The sequence below is a fragment of the Pseudorca crassidens genome, chromosome 9 (genome assembly GCF_039906515.1).
Source record: "Pseudorca crassidens isolate mPseCra1 chromosome 9, mPseCra1.hap1, whole genome shotgun sequence".
Lineage (NCBI taxonomy): Eukaryota > Metazoa > Chordata > Mammalia > Artiodactyla > Delphinidae > Pseudorca > Pseudorca crassidens.
The window spans coordinates 683340-705109 of record NC_090304.1 but is presented as its reverse complement, the minus strand read 5'-3'; the positions used below and the strand labels follow the sequence as shown (position 1 = coordinate 705109).

At 65.7% G+C, this 21770-nt stretch overlaps 4 protein-coding genes across 25 annotated transcripts in view; 3 read left to right on the top strand and 1 right to left on the bottom strand.

The window, feature by feature from the left end:
- Positions 1 to 620: 620 nt before the first annotated feature.
- SCT (secretin) lies at positions 621 to 1516 on the top strand. The gene is made up of 4 exons (XM_067747802.1): positions 621 to 773; positions 870 to 971; positions 1052 to 1144; positions 1362 to 1516. Exons 1-4 carry the CDS (start codon positions 688 to 690, stop codon positions 1483 to 1485), a joined length of 405 nt encoding a protein of 134 aa, XP_067603903.1. The 5' UTR covers positions 621 to 687; the 3' UTR covers positions 1486 to 1516.
- Positions 1517 to 2791: 1275 nt separating this feature from the next.
- CDHR5 (cadherin related family member 5) lies at positions 2792 to 8896 on the top strand. Of its 5 annotated transcripts, XM_067747777.1 has the most exons (15): positions 2796 to 3025; positions 3104 to 3279; positions 3640 to 3690; positions 4833 to 4925; positions 5059 to 5160; positions 5246 to 5356; positions 5459 to 5629; positions 5969 to 6059; positions 6198 to 6295; positions 6403 to 6603; positions 6708 to 6821; positions 6898 to 6982; positions 7075 to 7383; positions 7896 to 8089; positions 8361 to 8896. In XM_067747777.1, the coding sequence occupies exons 1-15, from the start codon at positions 2971 to 2973 to the stop codon at positions 8796 to 8798; spliced, it is 2289 nt and encodes a 762-aa protein (XP_067603878.1). In that variant the 5' UTR covers positions 2796 to 2970; the 3' UTR covers positions 8799 to 8896. The 5 variants fall into 5 exon arrangements, with proteins under 5 accessions (XP_067603875.1, XP_067603874.1, XP_067603876.1 ...); XM_067747775.1 differs by having other exon boundaries at positions 2793 to 3025; positions 5246 to 5629; XM_067747776.1 differs by having other exon boundaries at positions 2794 to 3279.
- A 779-nt stretch (positions 8897 to 9675) lies between these two features.
- On the top strand, positions 9676 to 13181 carry IRF7 (interferon regulatory factor 7). Of its 4 annotated transcripts, none has more exons than XM_067747791.1 (9): positions 9676 to 10082; positions 10270 to 10588; positions 10676 to 10838; positions 10920 to 11140; positions 11456 to 11517; positions 11618 to 11822; positions 12152 to 12679; positions 12758 to 12876; positions 12966 to 13181. In XM_067747791.1, exons 4-9 carry the CDS (start codon positions 11065 to 11067, stop codon positions 13131 to 13133), a joined length of 1158 nt encoding a protein of 385 aa, XP_067603892.1. In that variant the 5' UTR covers positions 9676 to 10082; positions 10270 to 10588; positions 10676 to 10838; positions 10920 to 11064; the 3' UTR covers positions 13134 to 13181. The 4 variants fall into 4 exon arrangements, with proteins under 4 accessions (XP_067603892.1, XP_067603891.1, XP_067603894.1 ...); XM_067747790.1 differs by having other exon boundaries at positions 10207 to 10588; XM_067747793.1 differs by having other exon boundaries at positions 9955 to 10020.
- A 515-nt stretch (positions 13182 to 13696) lies between these two features.
- PHRF1 (PHD and ring finger domains 1) overlaps positions 13697 to 21770 on the bottom strand; it is a 28148-nt gene continuing 20074 nt past the window's right edge. For 4 of the 15 annotated variants that reach the window (XM_067747759.1, XM_067747762.1, XM_067747771.1 and 1 more), the window contains 10 exons: positions 21318 to 21514; positions 20531 to 20658; positions 19929 to 20110; positions 19417 to 19536; positions 18732 to 18886; positions 15541 to 18132; positions 15161 to 15306; positions 14688 to 14963; positions 14471 to 14599; positions 13697 to 14045 (listed from right to left, as the gene is read on the bottom strand). In XM_067747759.1, the coding sequence (XP_067603860.1) occupies positions 13902 to 14045; positions 14471 to 14599; positions 14688 to 14963; positions 15161 to 15306; positions 15541 to 18132; positions 18732 to 18886; positions 19417 to 19536; positions 19929 to 20110; positions 20531 to 20658; positions 21318 to 21514 (4069 nt within the window). In that variant the 3' untranslated portion in view covers positions 13697 to 13901. Of the gene's footprint in view, positions 14046 to 14470; positions 14600 to 14687; positions 14964 to 15160; positions 15428 to 15540; positions 18133 to 18731; positions 18887 to 19416; positions 19537 to 19928; positions 20111 to 20530; positions 20659 to 21317; positions 21515 to 21770 lie in introns of those variants that run through there. The other 11 variants (XM_067747764.1, XM_067747766.1, XM_067747768.1 and 8 more) reach the window with 8 other exon arrangements.

The following is a 21770-nucleotide window of genomic DNA, read 5'->3' as shown; positions in this document are numbered from 1 at the left end:
ATCAATTGTAACGAATGTCCCAAACTAATGCCTCGTGCCGGGGAGGCTGGGCACGTGCGTGTGTGAGCTCCATTCTTCCCTAACCCTAAAACTGCTCTAAAGAAAGTCTACTAATGATCTTTAAAATGCATATAAAGTTTAACACAAGAACTACTGGCTTATAAGAAGTCCCCTTACTCGATTTGTAATTTACGTGTAAGGATTTCACGGGTGCTGGTTGTAAATGGCCCGAAGCAGGCTCAGGTCTCCCGCCTCCAAAAATGCACCCAAAGGCCAAGGCGCCCCAGGCCCAGGTCTTGCGCGGCATCAGCCCCCGCCCGCCCCACCGCCCCCGGCCCACCTGCCCGCCGCTCCCCCGCCGCCCCGCGCCCGGCGACTGGGAAAGGTCACTGCACGGGCCGACACCCCGCAGGTCCCGCCCGCTGCCCCCGCGGGGGTCCTCTTGTCCCCGGGCGCCCGACCCCAGCGGGCCCGCCGAGGGGCGCCGCCGCGGCGGTGGGGGCGGGCGGGCGGCCGGGGCGACAGCTGCGGGGGCGGCCCTGACCTTCCCGCGCGATCGATGGGGCGCGGCTCGGGCGGCGCGGAGCCGGGGCGGCGCCGACCCCCGCCCGCCCCGCTCCCGCTCCCGGGCGCCGCTATAAAGGGGCCGCGGCCCGACGGCCGCTCAGCCCCCGCCCGGCGCCCACCATGGCCACTCGGGCCCTGCTGCTGCTGCTACTGCTGCTGCCGCCGCCGCTGCTCCGGGGCTGCGCCGCGCGCCCCGCGCCCCCCAGGTGAGCCCGCGGCCCCGGGCCCCGCGCCCGCCCGCCCCCACCCCGCCCCGGCCCTGACCCCCCCCCCACCCGGCCCCCTCCGCGTCCCCTCCGCAGGGCCCCGCGACACTCGGACGGGACTTTCACCAGCGAGCTCAGCCGCCTGCGGGAGAGCGCGCGGCTGCAGCGGCTGCTGCAGGGCCTGGTGGGGAAGCGCAGGTGAGGGGCGGCGGGATGGGGGTGGACCTGCCAGGGCGCTCCCCAACTCCAGACTAATTCTGACTTGGGGTGGGGAGCAGCGAGCAGGACACAGAGAACAGCACAGCCTGGACCAACTCTGCGGAGGGCCACCTCTGCCTGCTGTGGTCGGACGCGCCCACCCTGCAGGCCTGGTGAGCACCAGTCCCATCCCCCCATCCCCCATTCCCTGCCCCATAGCCTCCCTCCCTGGGGCACCCCAGGTCCCGGGCACAACTGGACACAGCAATGGCCCAGGGGTCTGGGAGGGTGAAACTGTCAGCGCTGGTGACCAGAGAAGGCCCAGTTTCGCCGGGTGGGCAGCGGTCTCCAGCACCAAGACCCCAACCCCTAACCTGGCTGTCTCTGCAGGATGCCCCTGAGGCCCCCCGAGGATCAAGCCTGGTCTCCCCAGATGCCTCTTGGACTGAGGGCTGGGGTCATGGTGTCAGAGCCAGCCATCCCTGCTGCTGAGGGGACCCAGAGGAGGCCCTGAGGAAGAAGGAACCTCCCAAGGGGAGCCTGGACAGGGGAGGGGGGCGGAGGAGGGGGGGTTGCAGTTGGCACCAATAAAGGAGCAATTCAGACCCTGGCCCTGTGAGCCCGCTCTGTGCGCCGTCTGGGTACCATCGAGGAAGCTGCTGCAGGGCACGGCTGCCAGAGGGAAGGAGAGACCCATCCTCGGGATTCTAGGACCGTGGCTATGCCCAGCTGCCCTTTCAACCTGGGAAGCCAGCAGGGAGCCTCATCTTTCTGCTTCCTTCTCTCCTGCCCCATCCACTGAGCTCCCTGGAAGCCGCCCGGCACCTCTGGCATCCACACAGCAAACATTCAGGGGCTCTGGGAGATGTCCCCTAGATCCTGCCCCGGGGGGCAGCGGTGAGGGGGCAAGGAGGCTCGGCCAAGCAGGAAGAGGCGACAGGCAGGACCCAGCAGGCCACTCCCCAGTGAAGGTACCTGAGCATGAGTCCTGGCTCCCGGTCCAGGCGTGCAGTCTGGATGGGTGGCTTGACCTCCCGGGGCCTGTGGAGCAGGGCCGGTGATGACACCCCAAGTGCCAGGCTGCAGGAGGCCTTGTAGCACCACGGGCTCAGGGTTGCTCTGCGAAGGTGTTTCAGGCGCGCATGGCCTGGGGCCTGGAGGTGCGAAGGGCTCCACCGGACCCATCACAGCAGCCCCTCCCCCACCCAGTGTCCTCTCCCAGCTGCTGGGCTTAGGGGGCTGAGGAAAGATGGAGGTGGGGCAGTTGCGGGCCTCTGCCATGGGCCCCTCACAAGGATGCCCCTCTGTCGGGGCCCAGGGTCCCCCCCCCAGCTGCCAGCTGCCCCGAAGCACTGCCATCCTTGTCACTGTGACCCCGCCCAGCCCCCTGGAAGAAGCTGGCTTGTTTCTGGGACAGGCAGGGGAGTCCCTAGGACGCATATAACCTTTCCCCTCCAGACCTGTCCCCTAAACTCGGGGACAGGAGGTGGGCCCGGAGGGGAACACCTGCGGCCTGAGCCTGAACCTCCCGGGCCGCCTTAGGAGCTGTGCCCACGAGGGTTCTGGCAGAGGGGCCCAGCAGAGGGCCATCCCGGGTTGGGGGGCAAGTACAGCAAACACAGAGGCCCACCCCAGCCCCAGCCCGCCCAGGCCCCCAGTGCCCGTCCACCAGCTCTGGGTTCCTCTGTCTTGGGGTCCGTGGGTTGAGCCCCCGTCAGCCCCTGCATGTGGCCCGGTTCCGGCCGGGTAACCACCTGGCCTGCCCCTCCTGGCAGCCGGCGAGGCCTGGCCGGCGGCCGGCGGCCGGCGGGGGCCCCCTTGGTGGAGGCCAGGCCTGCGGTTGGTTGGCGGCAGCCGTTGTAAAGGGTCATAAAGTGGGGCGGCGCCTGGCAGGGGCGAAGGTCGCCCCGGCAGAGACTGCGCCAGCAGCACAGCCGCTCAGAGGGTCCCAGACGCCAGACGGGCCCACAGCCTCCCCCGGGGCCGCCCGCCTGCCGAGATGGTGACTTGGGCCCTACTGCTTCCTCTGCTCGTGGCTGTGGCCCAGGCCCAGGGTACTGGGGGCAGTGGCAGAGGGGCGGGGTGGCAGGCAGGGGCCTGGCAGGCACCGACCCTTCCTCTCCAACTTCCAGTCTGCTCTGTGGAAAAGAACTCCTTCGAAGTCAGTGAGAACACGAGTCCCGGGCAGCTACTCCTCAACATCACCGTCCCTGAGGGCCAGCAGGTGACCCTCGGACCCTCGCCCACCCGCTTCGCATTTCGGATCCAGGGGACTCAGCTGTTTCTCAATGTGACCCCGGACTACGAGGTGTGGATGGCGGGCCCAGGGCTGGCTGTGCCCATGGGGTCAGCGGGGGTGGCCGACCCTCCATGGGCCCCAGGCGGCCACCCACACTCTTCCCCAGAGAAGGGCTCTCTGGGGATCTTTGGGTCTCAGTTTGCCCAGGGGGCCTCTCGGGCCCCCAGGCTTGGCTGAGGGCTGGCCCTGAGGGGGTGGGGCCCTCGGGGGACGAAGCTGCCTGGGCCCCGCCGCCCTCTGGACTCAGCATGGGTGACAGGGACCCTTGGCCAGCACCTGCTGCTCTCGCCCTCTGTCTCCTCACCTGAGGAATGGGGCGGGGGTTGGGCCAGCTGCCCAGGTGATTCCCACACCTGCCCGCCCCCGCAGGAGAACTCAATGCTGGAAGCAGTCCTGGAGTGCAAGAGGGATGACACTGTGGTGAGTCTGCCCCTCAGACCCCCTCCGGCATCCCCACATCCCCACCCTCCCTGTGATGTCAGAGGGCTCCGGCTTGGACCTCTGTGCCCTGCTCTGCCTGGCCCACGGTCACTCCCTGGCGACCTCACCCAGTGGTGTGTTTCAAGTGTCACCTCTGTGCCGGCAACGCCCACACTTCCCCCAGCCCAGACTGTGCCTCGAGCCGCAGACTCACAAACCCGGCCCCGGACGGACATCACACCCCACAGACACCCCCACCCCGAGATCCAAGGCCCCCCCAAAGGCGCCTCGCCCTGCCAGCTCAGTCCTCACTTCCCCCTCCCCACGCCGGTCCTCCAGCAAATCTGCCGGCTGACTGGGCCTGACACCAGCATCTTCCGCTGGTCCATCTGTTCCCCTCTTGGCCCCGCCCACCCCAGTCCACTCTCCGAATGGCAGGAGAACGATCCTATCCGGTAAAGCAAGCAGCGGTCCCTGCCCTCCCAAATAAAGCGAATAAAGGCCCAGCGGCACGCCGCGCCCCCAGCCCCCCACCCCGGCTGCTCCCTGTCACCTCCTCGGAGAGGCGCCCGCCTCCCTGGCCCCTCGCACCAGTCAGCTCTGTGGTCTCCCTGAGCCCCGTGGGTGCCCCCCGCCCGACGTCACAGCACACCACCCACAAATACCTCAGGATGAGCCTCTAGCGGACAAGGCCGCTTCTGCTTAACGCGGTAGTGTTGTCACGTCCGGAAAAGGCAGGGGCTCCTCAGCAGCGCGGCATCCAACGCCCACACCCCACCAGCTCCAGAGCGGTCGTTCACAGTCTCCTGCCAGCAAGGTCCACCCAGTGCAGCTGGCTGATGTTTCTCTCACGTCTCTTTCAACACATGGTGTCCTGATTTTCCGTGAGACTTATGCTTGAAGAAATTCAATTGTTTTGCCGTTTTCCTCATTTGGGGTTTTGCTGGTTGCGCCCCCAGTGCCTGCGTTATTTTTCTCCAGGGCATTCGCACCTTCTGTGCTTTAAAAAAATTGCTTTCTGTTCCTTGTCCGTAACGCCTGCTGGAGCGGGAGCCCCAGGCAGAGAGCTGTCTTGGGAACTGTACCCCAGCGCCTAGAATGAGCTCACGCCGCTGGGCCGGGGACCCTCCTCCCTCCCCCAGGTGACCAGCCTGAGGGTGTTTGTGTCAGTGCTGGATGTCAACGACAACCCGCCCAGGTTCCCCTTTGTAGTCAAGGTCCAAAGGGTGCCAGAGGTGAGTGGAAGGGAGCAGCAGTTCACACCATCTGGGGCATCTGGCACCTGGGATGGGGGGCAGAGGGCTAGTGGCTGGGGGTCTCACCCTGGGGACACGGGCGTGGCCAGACCGACCCCCCTCCGTACCCCAGGACACTAAAGTGAATGCCGTCGTCATCCCCGAGACAGAGCTGAAGGCCCAGGACCTCGACAAAGATGACGTCCTGTTCTACACCCTCCAGGAAGTGACCCCGGTCAGTGCCCCCAGCCCTCCCCTTTGGGTATCCCCACCTCTGCGTGTCCTCCCGGGGTCCCAGGCTGAGTCCCCCACCTCCCTAGGGTGCCAGCGGCTTCTTCTCTTTGGTGGGTGCGAACCGCCCAGAGCTGCGGCTGGACCGGTCACTGGACTTCGACAGGTGGCCGAACATGACCTTCCAACTGCTGGTCCGGGTGAGCAGGCCACTCCCGCCCTCATCCCGGACGCCCACGGCCCCACCCGAGCCGCTCCAGCCACAGGCCCCCAGGCCTGACGGCAGGGCTGCGGTGCTGCAGGACACGCGAGAGGAGAACGTGGAGCCCAGCCACACGGCCACAGCCACCTTGGTCCTGGAGGTGCGGCCCGCCGACCTGCGGGCCCCCTGGTTCCTGCCCTGCACATACTCTGACGGTTTTGTCTGCGTCGAAGCCCAATACCACGGGGCTGTGCCCACAGGCCACACACTGGTACGGGGGCCGTGGAGGACCAGGGCAGCATGAGCACGGGCCTGGCTGCCACGGGGTCAGAGTGGGTTGTGATTTTCAAGCAAATGTGAACGATTTTTCGTAAACCAATCTTGCCCCACCCCATGGTGGCAAGTGGGACACAGGGCCTCTGAAATTCAAATGAGGAAACAGGGTCCAGCTGTCCTCAGGGCAGAGCCAGCCAGGCCCCTGGGACCCAGTGAGGGACCCCAGGGACCGACCTGGGTCCCTGACTGCCCCCTGGGGCTACTCCAGATCTCCTTGAGGGGAGCGGGAGGGGCACCAGCTCCACGACGTACCCTCCCCTCCCTGTTCCCGCAGTCAGGACCCCTCATCCTGCATCCTGGGCCCATCTATGCCGTGGACGGGGACCGGGGCATCCATCAGCCCATTGTGTACAGCATCATCAGGGGTGAGTGGGCACCAGCCCCCAACTTCTCTCTCCATGCAACACCCTGACCCCGTCCCCACATGGGCAGAACCAGCTGTGACACTGGGACCTCAGGCCTCCAGAGGGGACTGCGGCCAAACCGTCCTGCCGTCCTCCCAGGAAACGAGGATGGCTCGTTCTCCATTGATGCCAACACAGGCAACCTCACCATGACCAAGAGCATCCCCAGCCCCAAGACCTTCCTTCTGCTGGTCAAGGTGGGTGCCCGCACAGGGCCAGGTCTCCACGGGCCCTTCCTGGGCCCCTGGCTACAGGGCTCACCCTTCAAGGACCTGCTGGTCACTGCGGCCTCTCCAACCCCCAGGGCGAGCAGGCGGATCACGCCAGGTACTCGGTGACCCAGGTCACGGTGGAGGCCCAGGCCGCCAGCGGGAGCCCGCCCCGCTTCCCCCAGAGCCTGTACCGCGGCACCGTGGCGCTCGGCTCTGGGGTAGGCGTGGCCATCAAGGATGCAGCTGCCCCCTCCCAGGCTCTGAGGATCCGGGCCCAGGATCCTGAGTTCCCAGTAGGCACCACCTGGTCCCTGGGTCTGCCCGGCCTCCTGCCGTGGGGGGGTTGGAGCGGTCTGGGGAGCAGCCTGGGCTCAGGACTCACTGGGGCCACGTCCAGGACCTCAACTCGGCCATCACGTATCGGGTCACCAACAACTCTAACTTCCGGATGGACGGGGAGGCCATGCTGACTGACGCTTCGCTGGTGCACGCCGGGGTCTTCTACGCAGAGGTGAGAGGCGGGCAGCATCTCCGAGGGCCAGGGGTCAAGCTGGAGCCCAGGAGGGACAAGCCCCCTTCCTGCCCAGGTTGAGGCCAGGAACACGGTGACCTCAGGCACAGCGACCACGGTCGTGGAGGTTCAAGTCTCAGAACAGGAACCCGCCCCCACAGGTGAGCCTCCCAGGGACCCCGGGTCGGCTCGGGGAGGGCTTCTTGCTAGGAGGAGTGGCGAGCCTGAGCCCTGGCCCTGGCCCTGGCCCCAGGCCCCCCCCCGTCCCCAGAGACAGCAGCAACAACCAGAGCCTCCAGCGGCACCACGTCGGAAGCCCCTCGGCCCCCTGAGCCCTCTTGGGGGTCCTCCACGACCAGCTCTGGGGGCGACAGCAGCCCGCGCCCCTCCTCAGGCACAACTCTGAGGCCTCCGGCCTCCTCCATGCCTGGGGGGCCCCCCAGTGCGGGAACCAGCCCCTCCTCGCCATCAGCCTCACCCAGTGGGGGCTCAGCACAGACCTCAAAGCCAGGAACCTCTCTGCCAATGTCCCCTGGACCCAGCAGGACCACCCAGCCTACAGGTAACACCACCATTTACCCTAGTTAACCTTCATGCTCTCTGACTCAGGACTCTGGGCGGTCGCTGTGGGGTAGGGTCCACCCCAGGTCGGCCCAGCACGACCATGGGGACCACGAAACCCCAAGGGGGGGTCTGGCAAAGAGACAGGTCCTGGGGGGCCCCAGGAGGTAAGCTAGGGAAGATGTGTGGAGGGTGGGGCAGAGGCCAGACTTAGGATCCAGTGACCCCCCCAATTTCCAGGGCCATTCAGCCCACGGGCCCCGTGCTACCCTCAGCTCCCTGCCTGGCACGTTGGCCCCCTACCACCCACCTGGAACTGGTGGGCACTGACCCCCTCCCCGCTCCCAGTAGCCCGGCCTATCGGGGCTCCCTGGCGGGGGTCAGTGGCGCCCACTCCTCCAAACGTCATCTCCGGTGGCCAGGCCTAGCCTGCTCTTCGGGTGTCCCGAGCTTGCCCCAGGCTGGCCCGGGAGTGCTTGCGGTGGGACAGCAAGCGGGCAGCGGTGTTGCCAGCAGGGACGCCTGGGACCGGAGGAAGCAGCCCGCCAGTGGGTGGCGGGTCAGACGCAAGCCGCTTCTCGGTGGTGGATATGGCGGCGCTGGGCGGGGTGCTGAGCGCGCTGCTCCTTCTGGCTCTCATCGCCCTCATAGTCCTCGTCCACAAGCACTACGGCCACCGACTCAAGTGCTGCTGTGGCAAAGCGCTGGTGAGGCCCTCGGGGTGGGGGAAAGGACAGGAGAGAGGACGGGGGGCGGTGGAGAAGCGGCAGGATGGAGAGAGAGGCAGCGTGGAGGCCAGGAGTCCATCCGGGAGATGCAGGGCAGAGGTGAGGAGGGACGGGGCATACACACCATAGCCCACAGATGGGGGGAAGGGCAGAGAGAGGCAGAGCGTCTAGCCACCTGTCTCTGGGGGAACAGGGGTGGTCTGAGCCCAGGCCTGGTCTGGTTGATTGCTGGTTCCCGCCTGCCCCCCAGGAGCCCCAGCCCCAAGGCTTTGACAACCAGGCCTTCCTCAACAACCCCGACGAGGCCAGCTGGGCGCCGGCTCCTAGCCCCTCATCCAGTCCCGTCCCGCCGGCTCCCCCAGAGCCTGCACCCCCAGAACCCAAGCCCCCCAGCCCGGAGACCCTCCGCCGAGTCGCCGAGTCCCCTACGGTGGCCCTGGATGGGGACGGCCCGGCCGCTGTGAGGTCCATCCTGACCAAGGAGCGGCGGCCTGAGGGTGGCTACAAGGCGGTGTGGTTCGGCGAGGACATCGGGGCCGAGGCCGACGTGGTGGTCCTCAACACGCCTGCCTCGGAAGTGGACGGTGCTGGCGACGAGGGCAGCGAGGGCAGCGGCGACGAGGGCGCAGAGGCGGGCCTGCGCGGGGGTGCCCAGGACGCGCCTCGCTCCGACTCCGTCTACCTCTAGTGTGGCCGCCCCTCCTCTCCCGGCGAGTCTGGGTCACTGCAGTCGGCTTGGTGGCTCTCCCCCGACTCCATTGCGCAGAATAAAGTGACATTTTCGGATCTGCTGGGACGCGTGGGGTCTGCCCCAAGAGGCTGCCAGTGGGGGCTGTCAGGACGTGGTCCATTTGCTCCCGCCCTGCACTGAGTCCTCCTCAGAGGGACCGCCAGGGGCGCCGTGGGGGCGGAGAGGGGTGGGCGGGGTCGTTCCCTGCCCAGAGCACTGGGTGCCGTTTCCCGTAAACCACCTGCTGCGCCCGCGGGGCTTCCCAGGCTCGGTGCCAGCTGGTGGCCAGGAAGTTCCTCTCCTTGTCTAACCACAGCTGACCCAACACAGAGATTCTTCCCCTGGGGGAGGCAGAGGAGCCACCTGAGGACACTCATTTGGGAGAGCATGGGCCCGGGGACCTTCCAGGGGCTCACACTCCTGCGTCTGTGGGCTACAGTGAGGGCAGTAAACACGCTGGGGTGCCCTCGGAGGCACGTGGTCCAGGTGGCTGGGCTGTGACGGGCGGTGCGGGGTGGAGGCGGGTGGTTTGGCCCAGTGTGACAGTGGCCTGCAGGCCCTGGGCCCCGGGCAGCAGGTGGGGCCAGTGGGTGCACAGGACAGAGGCTGTGGACGCGACCCAGAGCCACGGAGTTAGGGACCGAGCCCCCTCCACTGGCTTCCTCAGGGGCGACCCTCAGTCAGGACTTCAGCCCCGACCACCGCCACTGTCCCTTATGCATCACTGGCGTTTTTTCCTCACGAAAAGGCATTTCCGATTCCTTTCCAAATATTTTAATCTCGATAGTATTTGAGTATTCTTGCCTGGACAACTGTCACTGGTAAGAACCCAAAGAGCACAGCTGCATCTCCTCCCACGCAACCCCCTCACCCGCTCGTCCGCTCAGGAACCTGACTGGTTTTATTTCCGATCCCGGGGTCCCCAGCTTATCCCACTGCTTCTCCCACCACGTTGGTTGCTGGCGCCCCAGCCCCCCGCAGCTCTGGGTGAGGGAGGGCAGCGGCTGGACTCCGAAGGGGCTGTGCCCTGCGGCAGCCAGGACCCCAGTGCCGCCCCCGCCCGCGGGAGCACGTGACTTCCCCGGCCCCGGCCCCGCCTCCGGCCCCCGCCACCATAAAAGCGCTTGCTCCGGAGCCCCAGCGGAGCCGAAATTTCCCGCGCCGGCGGTGCCACTACCAGGTACTCGGTACTCCCAACCCACGCGGAGCGAGAAAGGCAGCGACGGCCGCGTCGGACCCCAGGTTCGCTCCGCGGAGCAGTGACCAGGAGGGGGCGGGCAGAGCGGGTGACGGCGAGGGGCACGGGTCCGGAACTGGGGGACCTGGAGGCGGAGATCGCGGTGACGCGCGGGGTGGGGCGGGTTAGGTTTCGTTTTCCCGCAGCGCGCGGTTTCGTTTTCCTACGGCCGTTCCCGTCGCGCCCCCGCAGGGCCCAGCCCGGACGCCGGCTCGACACCTGTGGCCCCTCGTGTGCCCGAGGCCCCGCCGCATCTGTAGCCACACCCATCGCCTCCTTGGCCAGGACTCACCTGGGCAACACCGTGGCCAGAAGTCCTCAACTTCCATCTGTGATCCCAACACTTGGGACCCCAACACCAGGGACTACCTGCGGAGAGTCACGCGGAACCCTCCTCTCACCTGCGCTATCCCCCGACTGCCCCCGCGACCCCAGCCCTCGCCGCGGAGGGCGCGCCGCTCTCTCTACGCCCAGCCCTTGCGGAGGGAGCAATGGCCGTGGCTCCCGACGGGTGAGCCCGCCGCGCTGCCCGCTGCCGACCCCACCCACGCCCCCGGTGGCCCGCGCGCGCCCTGACGCCCGGCTGCTCCGCCCGCAGGGGGACCCCGCGCGTGCTCTTCGGAGACTGGCTTCTGGGCGAGGTCAGCAGCGGCCGCTACGAGGGACTACGGTGGCTGGACGCGGCCCGAACGTGCTTCCGCGTGCCCTGGAAGCACTTTTCGCGGAAGGACCTGGGAGAGGCCGACTCGCGCATCTTCAAGGTGGGACCCCAGCCCCGCCCGGGGCGGGGGAGGGCCGGTCCAGGCCCAGGCCCGAGTGTCCGGTCCGCGTAATCCACTCAGTCTCTCTCCCCAGGCCTGGGCTGTGGCCCGCGGCAGGTGGCCTCTCCGCAGCAGCGCAGGTGCCCGGCCTACCGCTGAGAGTGCGCTCCGAGCTTCCTGGAAAACCAACTTCCGCTGCGCGCTGCACTGTACGCGGCGCTTCGTGATGTTGCAAGACAACTCGGGGGACCCTACCGACCCTCATAAGGTGTACATGGTCACCCCCGGGCCGGCGTGCGGAGGTGAGGAGGCCACGGCAGGGCTGCCGGCAGGGAGACTTGGCTCTGTCCTGGGAGCAGCCGCTGGGTCGGATTTTCGGTTTTAGAAAACTGGCATGAGAGAGGCTGGTGCCAGATTGCTGGGGGATGGCGGGGCCGGGGTGAGGGCATGTGGCGCGGCTAGCGGGGACTGGGGATTGCTGGGAGGAAGCTCATGGGCCTGTTGGGATCAGTGAAGAAGTGCGGTTGAGCTTTGAGGAGCTGCCCAGGGATTCACACCTAGGTGTCCCACTCCAGAGTCACAAATCCAGTGTTCCCCCAACCCTAATTCTCCCTCAGAAAGCCCAAGCATTATTAGCCAGGGGGAGGACAAGGCCCTTGAAGATGCCCCACCTACAAGGGTAAGGTCACTGCCCTCTTGGATTCCACCTTGGGGCTGCCCCCTCTCACTGGGCTGGGGAGCTGCTGAGTTATGCTGGGACTGTCTGTCCTCTCCTGCAGGATGGGCTTCTGGGGCCATACCTGGCAGCAGATGCTGGCGAGAGGCTGGGGCATGGGCTGGCCGGGCTGAGCCCTGAGCCCTGTGCCCCAAGCCCAGCTGGAGATGCTGGGGACCTATTGATCCAGGCTCTGCAGCAGAGCTGCCTGGAGGACCATGTGCTGAAAGCTGCGTGTGGGGTGGAGCCGATAGCCCCTGGGGCTCCTGGTGAGGGGCTGTTGGAGGGGGATGCTCTGCCCTGCAGAATTCTGTGTGCCAAGGGGAGGAACAGGCAGGACAGCAGAGTCTCCGGGGAGAGAGGGCTCGGGGGAGGGGGGTGCCCAGCAGGGACGGTGCTGGCCAGAGGTGGGCCACCATCCCTGCTGGGCACAGCTGAGCCTCCTCAGGTCCAGAGCTCCCTGCTTGGGAGTTGTGCCCGCCACAGTAAATGTGGCGCCCCAGCCCCAGGCCCAGGTGACAGGAGCTAGGGGACATGTGGAAGGAAATGGGAGGAGCTGGCGGCTCGGGTGCCAGCTCAGGCCTGCCTTCCTCTCCAGACACAGGCCCACCCCCAGCCCCCTGGCAGCCGCGAGAGGCGGAGCCCCGCACCACAGCCTCCCCCAGTGCCTGCACCCTGATGGCAGGGCATCTACACGTGGCTGGTCCCACCTGCTCACAGCTCGGTCTGCACACACTGCCCAGCTTGGGGGCCCTGGACTTGACCATCACGTACAAGGGCCGAACAGTGCTGCGGGAGGTGGTGGGGCGCCCGAGCTGTGTGCTCCTGTATGGCCCCCCCGATGTAGGTGGTGGGGCTTCAGAGCACCAGCGAGTAGCCTTTCCTAGCCCCGCCGAGCTGCCCGACCAGAAGCAGCTCCACTACACAGAGAAGCTGCTGCAGCACGTAGCCCCCGGCCTACAGCTGGAACTCCGGGGTCTCAGGCTGTGGGCCCGGCGCCTGGGCAAGTGTAAGGTCTATTGGGAGGTGGGAGGGCCCCTGGGCTCGGCCAGCTCCTCCACCCCCGCCCGCCTGCTGCCCCGGAACTGCGACACCCCCATCTTTGACTTCAGCACCTTCTTCCAAGGTCAGTGATGCACCTGCCCTGGGGCTGAGGGCCTCCCCGCCTCCCCCCACCCCCCCTCACCAAAGCCCTGTCCTGCAGAACTGGGGGAGTTTGAGGCCTGCCGGCGCCGGGGCTCCCCTCACTACACCATCTATCTGGGCTTTGGGCAGGACCTGTCAGTGGGAAGGCCCAAGGAGAAGAGCCTGGTCCTGGTGAAGGTGAGGTGGAGGGTCCCTGGGGTGGGGGTGGGGGGAGGGAGGGAGGCTGCACACAGCCCTCCCCCCACCTGACCGCGCCCTCCCCACAGCTGGAGCCATGGCTGTGCCGGGCATACCTGGAGGGCGTGCAGCGCGAAGGCGCGTCCTCTCTGGACAGCGGCAGCCTCAGCCTCTGCCTGTCCAGCTCCAACAGCCTCTATGATGACCTGGAGCACTTCCTGGAGCACTTCCTGATGGAGGCGGAGCAGCCCGGCTAGGCTGGGTCCCCAACCCCTCCCAATCTAATAAAAAGATCCCAAGAACCAGTGCTGGTGTCCTGACCAGGGGCAGGCTTGAGACTGAGGCTTGGGAGGGGCACTGTGGATGCGAGGTTCACCCCACTTCACGGGAAGCCCGTGACCTGTGGGCCCAGGAAGGGAGCCCCCTGCCCCGCCCACGTTGGCCTCCTGTGCACACCCGTTCTCCTGACTTCACAGTGAAAAAACTCAGGGCATGCTTTAGAGCCAACAAACTGCTCCAAGAGCGCAAGGGCCCCTCAGGACACGTGTTCCCCAGAGGGGGCAGCACCTGGGGCCCCTCTGCCGTGAACAGGGCTCCCCATCTGTGCTGCGCCCTGGCCTTCGAGACCCGCCAACACTGCTGTGCCTGGGAGGTGGCGGACCTAAGTGAAAACCCGAGCGATTACTTATAAAACACAACGAGCAGACGAGGGAATCCTGGGACCAGATGGTTGCCCGTGGGAGAAGCGCCACCCGCCCGCCCGCCTTTGGTTTCTCATCACCAAAGGCTTCGCCTTTCAAGTACTGAGCCAATCAAGACATTTCTAAAGATAATCCGTTTTTGATAAATTAGAACACAATGGGAACAGTGTGTATCTATAATATACATATAAAAGTCCAGTTTTAAACTGTGAGCAAGACAGGTGCACAGACCACGTGCGATCACAGGAACCCTGGAAACGGGAGGGCGAGTGGCCCGGAGTTTTCTGCTTCGGCTACTCCAGCCAGAAGGGCCCCGGGCAAGCCTCAGCCCTCGGCACCCTGGGCAGGCGGCTCCTCACCGGCCTCGGCCCGCCGGTGTCTGCGCATATGCCTGTACTTGTCCACATAGGCCTTCACCAGGTTGCCCACCTTCACGGGGTTGATCTCCCCACTCTTGCTGTGGCAGATCTGGGGGAGTGGGGCACAGTTACCCGGATGTCCCTGCAAACCCGCGTGGTCAGGGATCATGGGGATGGAGCGCTGGGGAGCATGCCATGAGGGACAGCAGGCAGCCTGACGTGCGCCTGCCTGCTCTGCCCCCCTCAAGGGCTGCTGAGGGTCCCACTGAGATCAGCTGGCATGTCCATCTCTCATGTCCATCTCTCAGGGTCTCACTTCCTACCCATGAGCTGGGTTAAACATCTTGTGTCATTTAGCCTCTTTAACTAAAGTCACGAGGACACAGTCGTAAGCCCCTCACAAACACCAGCATTTTATACCCCCGAAGCATCAATGAGGCGTGGCTACAACTGGCCTGAAGCTGCGCCCAGGATGTGGCCGAGCGACCCTGGGGCCGGAGCCCCTCTCTCTGGGCTCACGGACCCCACACCCACCTTCTGCACGGCCTTGCGCAGAATGTCCTTGTACTCGTCCTTTGTCACCTCCCTCTTCTGGTAGAAGGGCTTGATGGCCAGCTTCACCTCCTCCACAGCCCGCTCCTGCACGTGCAGCTTCTTCATGTACTAGGGGGGAGGACACTTGTGAGACCACTGGCCCCTGGCTTCCCACCCACCTGCGCCAGTCCCTGGAGGAAGGAGGGGCGCGACTCACCTCCTCGTTCTTGGTCTTCTCCGAGGCTGGCCTGGGAGCAGCTGTTCTCTCCTCGGAGCTGTTGGCAGCGGCGGTGGTCACAGTGGCAGCATGACCAGCCGGCTCTGAGACTGCAGTCAGGACGGTGGGCACCGGGGCCGGGCTCTGGGCCACCCCGCAGCCCATCAGGGGCAGGCTCCCCTGCAAGAGGAACTGGACCGCGGGCTGGCTGACAGGTGCATATGGTGGGACACTCGAAGGCAGAGCCGGGGTGGGGGGCAGGTTCAGGCTCTGTACCTGGGCGAGAGCACAGCCCGCTTAGCCCCTGCAGAGCTCGGTGCCCCAGTGCCCAAGGCAACGTGCTCCCAACCCCCACTCCCGAACCACTAAAAGCCCCGGCAGAAAGGGGCTGGTGCATGAGGCCCTCAGCCCCAACCCGGCCCAGCTTGAGTGGCCTGAGCCCAACGCCACATCCCTGCAGGCCAGGCGCCCACCTGAGAAGGGTCAGCATCAGGAAAGCCAGGCTCTGGAAGCACATAACCAGGGGGAGGGGGCTCAGAGAAGGGAGCCTGCTGGAACGCAGCCACGGGGCCCGCGTCCTCGGTTTCCCGGGGCTTCTGCGGCCTGTGAAGCGGCGTCCCTGAGGGCCAACACAGGGGGGTGGGTGCTCTGTGGCCACGCCAGAAGGCTGTTTCCTGGCTGGAAAATTCCAGAAAAGCATCCCAGCAGCAAGGACCACAGGTCAGGCCGTGGCCATCTCCCTGCATGACCAAGGAGGCCCGTGAGCCATCCAGGGAGAAGACTCCGTGGTGGTCGCTCTGAGCCATCCTCGTATCCCAACCCATTGCCCCACCCCGCCCAAGCGCCTACTCACGCAGGCCTCTGTCCTCAGCCGGGGCACCGCTCTCCACCTCCTGGAGGTCCCAGGTGACTCTCTTCACCAGTGCCTTAACCCGCAGCAGGGGGTTCTGAGAGGGACCCTCCTCCTTCCCCGCAGGCGCCCCGCCCATGGCTTGGCCTCCCAGAGCGCAGGGAGCTGTGGCTGCCTCGGCCGCGTCCTGCTGGAGCAAGTGCTCCTCTCGAGGGCCCTCCATCCTGGGCAGGGGCTGCGCCACATCTTCACCGTGGATCCGAGACACCTCCCTGCGGATGATGGCCACGGCCAGGCCAGCGTCATGCTGCTGGCCAGCCGGGGGCCCAGTGGGCTTGGGCAAGAGGCCTCGCTCTGGGGAGGAGTCCGTGCTCTCCGGGGAGGGCGGGGAGCTCATGTCATCAAGCTGCATGAAGATGGCTTCGTTCGAAAAGTCCTCGAAGAGATGCCCCGCCTCCACGGAGTCACCGTAATCCAGATCCTCAGGGGGGTACTCGGCTGGCACCTCCAGGACTGGGGGGACCTTTGTGGGGGGCTTGTCGGCCTCGGACCCCTCCAGCAAGGCGTCTGTTCCTGCCAAGGCCAGGGGCCTGGCCGGGGGCTCCCTGTCCGGCCTGGGCTCCCCCTGGGGAAGGGGTGCCGGAGAAGCCTCTTTCGGAGCCAACTTCCTCTCCGGGGAGCGGGGGCGGGGCCGTGGGCGCTTCTCACGGGACCGAGGCCGCCGGTGCTCCCGGGGCCTGTGCTCGGGGCTGGGTGACCTGGACCTACGCCGCCTCCTCTCCCAGGAGCCTCGCCTGTCTCGGAGCCGCGCGGCACTCTCCCTGTCGGGCCGCTCCCTCCTCTCCCGGGGGTGCCTGGGCCTCCGGGCTCTCTCCAGGCTGCTGTGGGGTGAGCACTCCCTCCCCCGAGACCGGGACCCCGACCTCCGCCTCTTCTTCCTCCTGCCGTCGCGATGCTCGTGGGAGGAGCTGCCGGGGCTGCCGGAGCGGGAGCGGGACCTCCGCCGGCCTCGGCCCCAGGAGCCCCTCCTTCTCTCCCTGCTCTTGTCCTTGGCCTTCCTCCGCTTGGTGCGCTCGCGGCTGCTGGAGCGGTCGCTGGAAGACCTCCGATCCCGGGCCTTGGGCCGGTGCCTCTTGGCCTGGTCCTCACCTGCCGGTGGCGACGCAGACCGCGAGCTCCTGTCCCCCGAGTGCGACGAGCGGGACCCTGAGCGGGCCCTCCGGTGCTCCCTGGTGGCGACCCTCGGCCTCTGGGCTTTCTTCCCACCGCGGGAGCTGGACCTGGAGCGGGAACGGGTGGGGGACCGCAGCTCCACGACCCTGTGGGTGGTCACGGGCAGGGCGTCCGGACTGGGTGGGGCGTCCGGCTCCACCGCAGTCACACAAGTCACCGTCCGCCCCTCTGAGCCAAAGAAGGAGATGCGGGGTGGTGGGTCCTCGTCCCCCCAGGGCTCTGGCGGGGACGGCCTCTGTGCTTGTGCCACGGGCTCCTCCTCGCCCTGGAGCTCGGGCAGGCCGCAGGGCCCCTGGGGGGGCTCGGGCTCCTTCCCCATGCCGGTCTGCACCGTGTAGGAGGTGACGCAGCGCACGGGCGGCAGCACGGGGGCCTTGGGGCTGTCAATGGAGATGGTGCGCGTGATCTCAGAGGGCAGGAGGCCAGAGCCCGGGTGCTCGGGGCTGCTGCTGGCCGAGCTGGAGTCAGAGCCCGTGGGGTTGAAGGGGTCATAGATCTCGCTCTTGAGCTGCTTCGTCTTCCTGACGGAGAAGAGGGGCACAGGGCTCTCTCTTCTCTGCACCTTGCTGTCCACAGGCCGGAACGTGTTGCAGAAGCCGGGGCTGAGGACTCTGCCGGAATGGGCTGTGTTCCCAGGAATGTTGATCCTGAAGCTCTCGAAGGTGGAGCCGACACCCTTCCCCCGGGAGGGGCCCAGCGGGGCAGGGGGCTGGGGACCGCCCCCCGAGCGCGTGCTGGGCTCCTGAGCGCCCCTGCTGCTGGGCTCACCCTCCGCCCTGGCGCCACAGCCAGGCTGCCCGGGGCCCTCCCTGCCCGTCAGCCGGCTGATGCAGGAGCTGGGAATCTCGACTCTCTGCCCGCCGGCAGGGACCTCGCCCACCCGCCTGTCGTCTCTCCTGATCTTTGGTATCCTGGGGAGCTCGGAGATGTCCGTCCTCCTGGGAGCTGGTCTCGGGGCCCGTCCCAGCACCGTGCTCTCGGAAGGCGAGTTAGAGCTACCATTCGAGGTCTTCAATGACACAGACCTAAGAGGCGGAGGGTGCTTGCTGTCGCCGTTAAATTGGGGGCCGTCACTTTGTTTTAAGCTGGGTCCGCTCACGCTGGACAAGGTCTGAGCCTGGCCTGACTGAAGGGTCACCAAGGAGTCCAGTCTCACAGCTGCCCCCAACGTGAGCGCAGGGACATGGGCGGGGGTGGGCGGGGCCGGGGGTGTGCCTGGGGTAGCCCTGCCTGGACAGCTGGACCCCAAGCTCTCTGGCCCGCTTCCTGACTGAGTCTCTCTGGGCTGCAGGCAGGCCCCAGACCCGGCGCCTTCTGCCCCTCTGGATGGACCAACTGAGTTTCGCTGAAAAGAAACTGGCGCTAAAAGACAAAAGGCAAACAGCCATCAGTCCCCACCCCCATCCTTAAAAAGCCCCACCCTTCTCAGAACACCCTCAGAACACTCCCAACGGTTACAGGGCACAGGGACGGGGCTGGAGGCTCGCTCTGCTGCTGCCCACCAGCCCCTTCTGCTTCATACACTATCTTCACGCTATCTGTGGATCAGAAGGAGCCTGAGCCCGTGATGGACACTTGAAAACAGGGTAGCACCCCAGTCTACCAATGACCACGCCCATGCAGCCTACCCTGCCCTCCATGGCCAGATCCCCCCAGGCCCGAATCCCGCTGGGGCCCAGATCCGTGGAGAGGGCTCCACGCTGGTTCCTGGGGCTGTGAGAACAGACGGCAGCTGCTGACAGCAAGGAGGGCCTGTGGGCTGCCTGGTAACTCCCCCAACAGATGTGTTATCAGAAAGCGATGGGACAGGCATCTTCAGTCCCTCAGCACCCTCACCTACACTCGGAAGCAAACCCTAGAACCGCTGGGTCACACCACACGACTGTCCCTGGAGGAACGCGTGTCCCCATCTCCAGGCGCGCAGAGGTGGGGACGGCGGGCCGTGCGCAGAGGCTCCTCACCTGCCCTCTTGGCGCTGAGGGAGCCATCGCGGTGGATGACGATGTCGGCGCCGTTCATCATCAGGAAGCTCTGGCCCGACAGGATGCTTCCCAGCAGGTCAGGGCCGGGGTCCGCATCCACTTCCGGCTGGGGCGCCATGGCGGGAGCGCTCCTCCTGCAGGGCAGACCCGGGGCAGGCCCAGCGGTCATGGCCCTCCTGCCCACGCGCCTCCACACCCAGGCAGCAGGCAGTGTTCCCGAGGGGTGGGGTGAGACCCACCCGGCAGCTCGGACTAAAGGAAGATGGGGTGGGGGGGGTGGAGTCGTCCGAGGCTTTGGCCCCGGCTCCACTCACTGACAGGCAGGAGCTCGTGAGCAACGCCGACTGGTAGAGTTGGTTAAGTCTTTCTTTTGGAGGGTCAAACAGAGAAAAAGCTTGGCTCCCTGCCCGGCCCCTCCCTGCTGTGGGTTCTGCAGCAGAGCTAGGCACACGGAGGCAGCCTCTGGGGTTGTCACCTCATCCCTGTGCCCTTGGCTTGGGACTGGCCGCAGCACTTCCTCAACCAAGAGCCAGAGGACAGGCCACAGGAGAGGCCGTGGGTGCCAGGTGGCAGAGCGCCAGCCCAACATGGAGCCTGCGGTCCTTGTACGCCTGGGGACCCACCCCGCACCACTGCCCTGGCCATCCTGTCCCCCAGGACACACCTGGAGAGCCCCATGGAGACGGGCCTGGCCACAGGCTGGTGCGACCGCAGGGCTGACCGGGACAGGATCCTCCTCTTGACGCTCAGAGGGGAAGCAGGGCTCGGAGATGCCTCTTCACTGCTGGAGGAGGACACATGCCAAAGGGCACGGGGTGACCCTGCACATCGAGGCCCAGGGAGCCACCCCCCAACCTCTCAGCAGCGCGTGGCACAGGTGGGCTCAGCACTACCCCCACGGCAGCCCTCGTGACTCAACAATGAACCCAGGCCCCGTGCAGCGGTTTTCTGTCAGCAGCTGCCCGAGTCTCTGAGCGGGGACGGGGTGGGGGACAGGCGTGTGAGTTAGATCTTTCTCCAAATTAGGGGACGAGTAGGTACAGAATTCTGAGAACAACTCGGAAGCAGGAATTTCACAAATGCGAATTCTGAGGGTGAGCCATGCCTCCACCAGGAGCGACATGCCCACGGGCCTAGGAAAAGAGTGAGCCCCCCCAGCTCCCCCTCTGCAGTCACCTGTCGAAGGGGTCCAGCTCATAAGGGTCTCCAAACAGGGAGAGAGAGGCTGCCCCGATGTCTGCACGCATCAGCCCCAGAGAGGGGTCTGCAGGCTTGTACACCGAGGGGATGCAGGCTCCATGGGCTGGCCTGCGGAGGCCCAGCGTCCGTGCGATGCGGGAACGAGCTGTGGCTTCATTCTGAACCCAGAGGACAGAGGGAGAAACACTGACCCACAGGGTTGAAATCTGCAGCCTCCATTCCAACTAGGAACCCGCAGCACCGAACACGGCCGACCGCGCAGCCAGGCCTGCAGCCTGAGGGCCACGCGCACTCATCACGCGAGGGCCCCGCCTGGGCCTCGCCCCACCCGGCTCACACCGGCTGCCGGCACCCCAGGGAACACGCGCCCTGACGCGCCCCCCGCGGTCCCAGGAGCCGCTCTGCGGGGCCCAGAACACATCTTGTCTCAGCCCCACCTTCAGTCCGTGCTGCAGAAACGTGCCTATTTATCTGTGAACCTCTAAGTAATTATAAAAAAAGGGTCCTTCTACGACTCCCACTATCTACCCACACACAGGACTGAAGCTCGCCCAGCGTGATCCCCCATCCGACGCCACCTTTATCTTCTTCCCTTTACTCTTCTTCGCGCGGCCCTGGCGTTTCCTGGACCTCGTCCCCGAGCTCCTGCTCTTCACAGATGATCTGGGCTGGGTTTTCTTTCTTCCCGACACTTTCCTCCGTCTTCCTACAAAGAGCACATTGACAGCACACACTTCACTGTGCGCCCCACCCCAGGTGTCCCCCCCCAAGACCCAGCGGATGACAACTGTCCATCCCGGCCTGGGGCCTTCCTCTTTTTTTTTTTTTTTGTTATAGGGTTTTACATACTTCGCCACAGAGGAGGGGAGGGGGAAGGCAGTGCAAAGCAAAAACAGAGTAGGTCTGAGCCTACTTTGATTTGTAGACCTCATTATTAGAACCTGCAGATTATTTTACACAATTATGAAACAAAATTAAATTAGAAAACACAAACCCTAATAATCAAAAGTAAAAGGAAACACTGGCTCCCAGCTCTGTATCCACTTGGTGGTCTCACCCCGGAGAAGCACTCTCCCAGAGGCCTGGAAACAGACGACCTCACGGTACGTGTCCAGTAAAACGTATCCTGAGGATTACATTGCAAACCCAGCAGCGTTCCGACCCCCTCAGCCACCCTGGGGCGCTACGGGCTGACTGGGGACGAGCCATGGCAGCCACAGGGCGCCCTAGTTCTGTGATGCTCCAGCACCCCCGAACTCTCAGGAACCCCAGCACAGAAACAGCAGGTTCCGAGAAGACGTGTGCTGTTAAAGCACTTCCGCTACACTTGAATCTGTGATCTCGCGATGAAGCTAAAAGCCCTACCTGATCTCCACTGAAGGATGCTACAAGCAGCTCGGGGGTTCTGAGAACTGCTCAACAAAGGAAACAGACGGAGGCGCCAGCGAGCCCGTGCTGTCCACGGAAACTGCACTCCTGGAAGCAGCCCGTCAGGAGGAAGCCTCTCCTTCACCTCCTCCGTCACTTCATGGATCTGAGACCTGAGCCCCGGGGCTGCCTGACTGTGAACAGAGAGCCTGGCGGAGCTGCCCGCTGGGAGGACCCCCAACCCCAACCCAAGCAACCCTTCAAACACCCCACCAACCCAACGAAACGCCCACCTGCACCTGAGCCAGCCTCGGGGCTCCAGCCGCCCAGCCGGAGCAGGTGAGACCTGCCCGCGAGGGATGCGCCAGGATAGGAGACCCCGCATCAACCCCAGTCAAGGGGACACAGAGACACTTAACAGGCAGCCACTAGTGCAGCACAGACCTCCTT

Coding starts and splice junctions, on each gene's coding strand:
- SCT (XM_067747802.1), top strand. CDS start 688: ATGGCCACTCGGGCCCTGCTGCTGCTGCTACTGCTGCTGCCGCCGCCG. Junction 972..1,051: donor GGCCTGGTGGGGAAGCGCAG/GTGAGGGGCGGC, acceptor GGTGGGGAGCAG/CGAGCAGGACACAGAGAACA. Junction 1,145..1,361: donor GCGCCCACCCTGCAGGCCTG/GTGAGCACCAGT, acceptor CTGTCTCTGCAG/GATGCCCCTGAGGCCCCCCG.
- CDHR5 (XM_067747773.1), top strand. CDS start 2,971: ATGGTGACTTGGGCCCTACTGCTTCCTCTGCTCGTGGCTGTGGCCCAG. Junction 6,296..6,402: donor CCTTCCTTCTGCTGGTCAAG/GTGGGTGCCCGC, acceptor TCCAACCCCCAG/GGCGAGCAGGCGGATCACGC. Junction 6,822..6,897: donor CCGGGGTCTTCTACGCAGAG/GTGAGAGGCGGG, acceptor CTTCCTGCCCAG/GTTGAGGCCAGGAACACGGT.
- IRF7 (XM_067747792.1), top strand. CDS start 10,569: ATGGCCGTGGCTCCCGACGG. Junction 10,839..10,932: donor CCGACTCGCGCATCTTCAAG/GTGGGACCCCAG, acceptor CTCTCTCCCCAG/GCCTGGGCTGTGGCCCGCGG. Junction 12,877..12,965: donor AGAGCCTGGTCCTGGTGAAG/GTGAGGTGGAGG, acceptor CCCTCCCCACAG/CTGGAGCCATGGCTGTGCCG.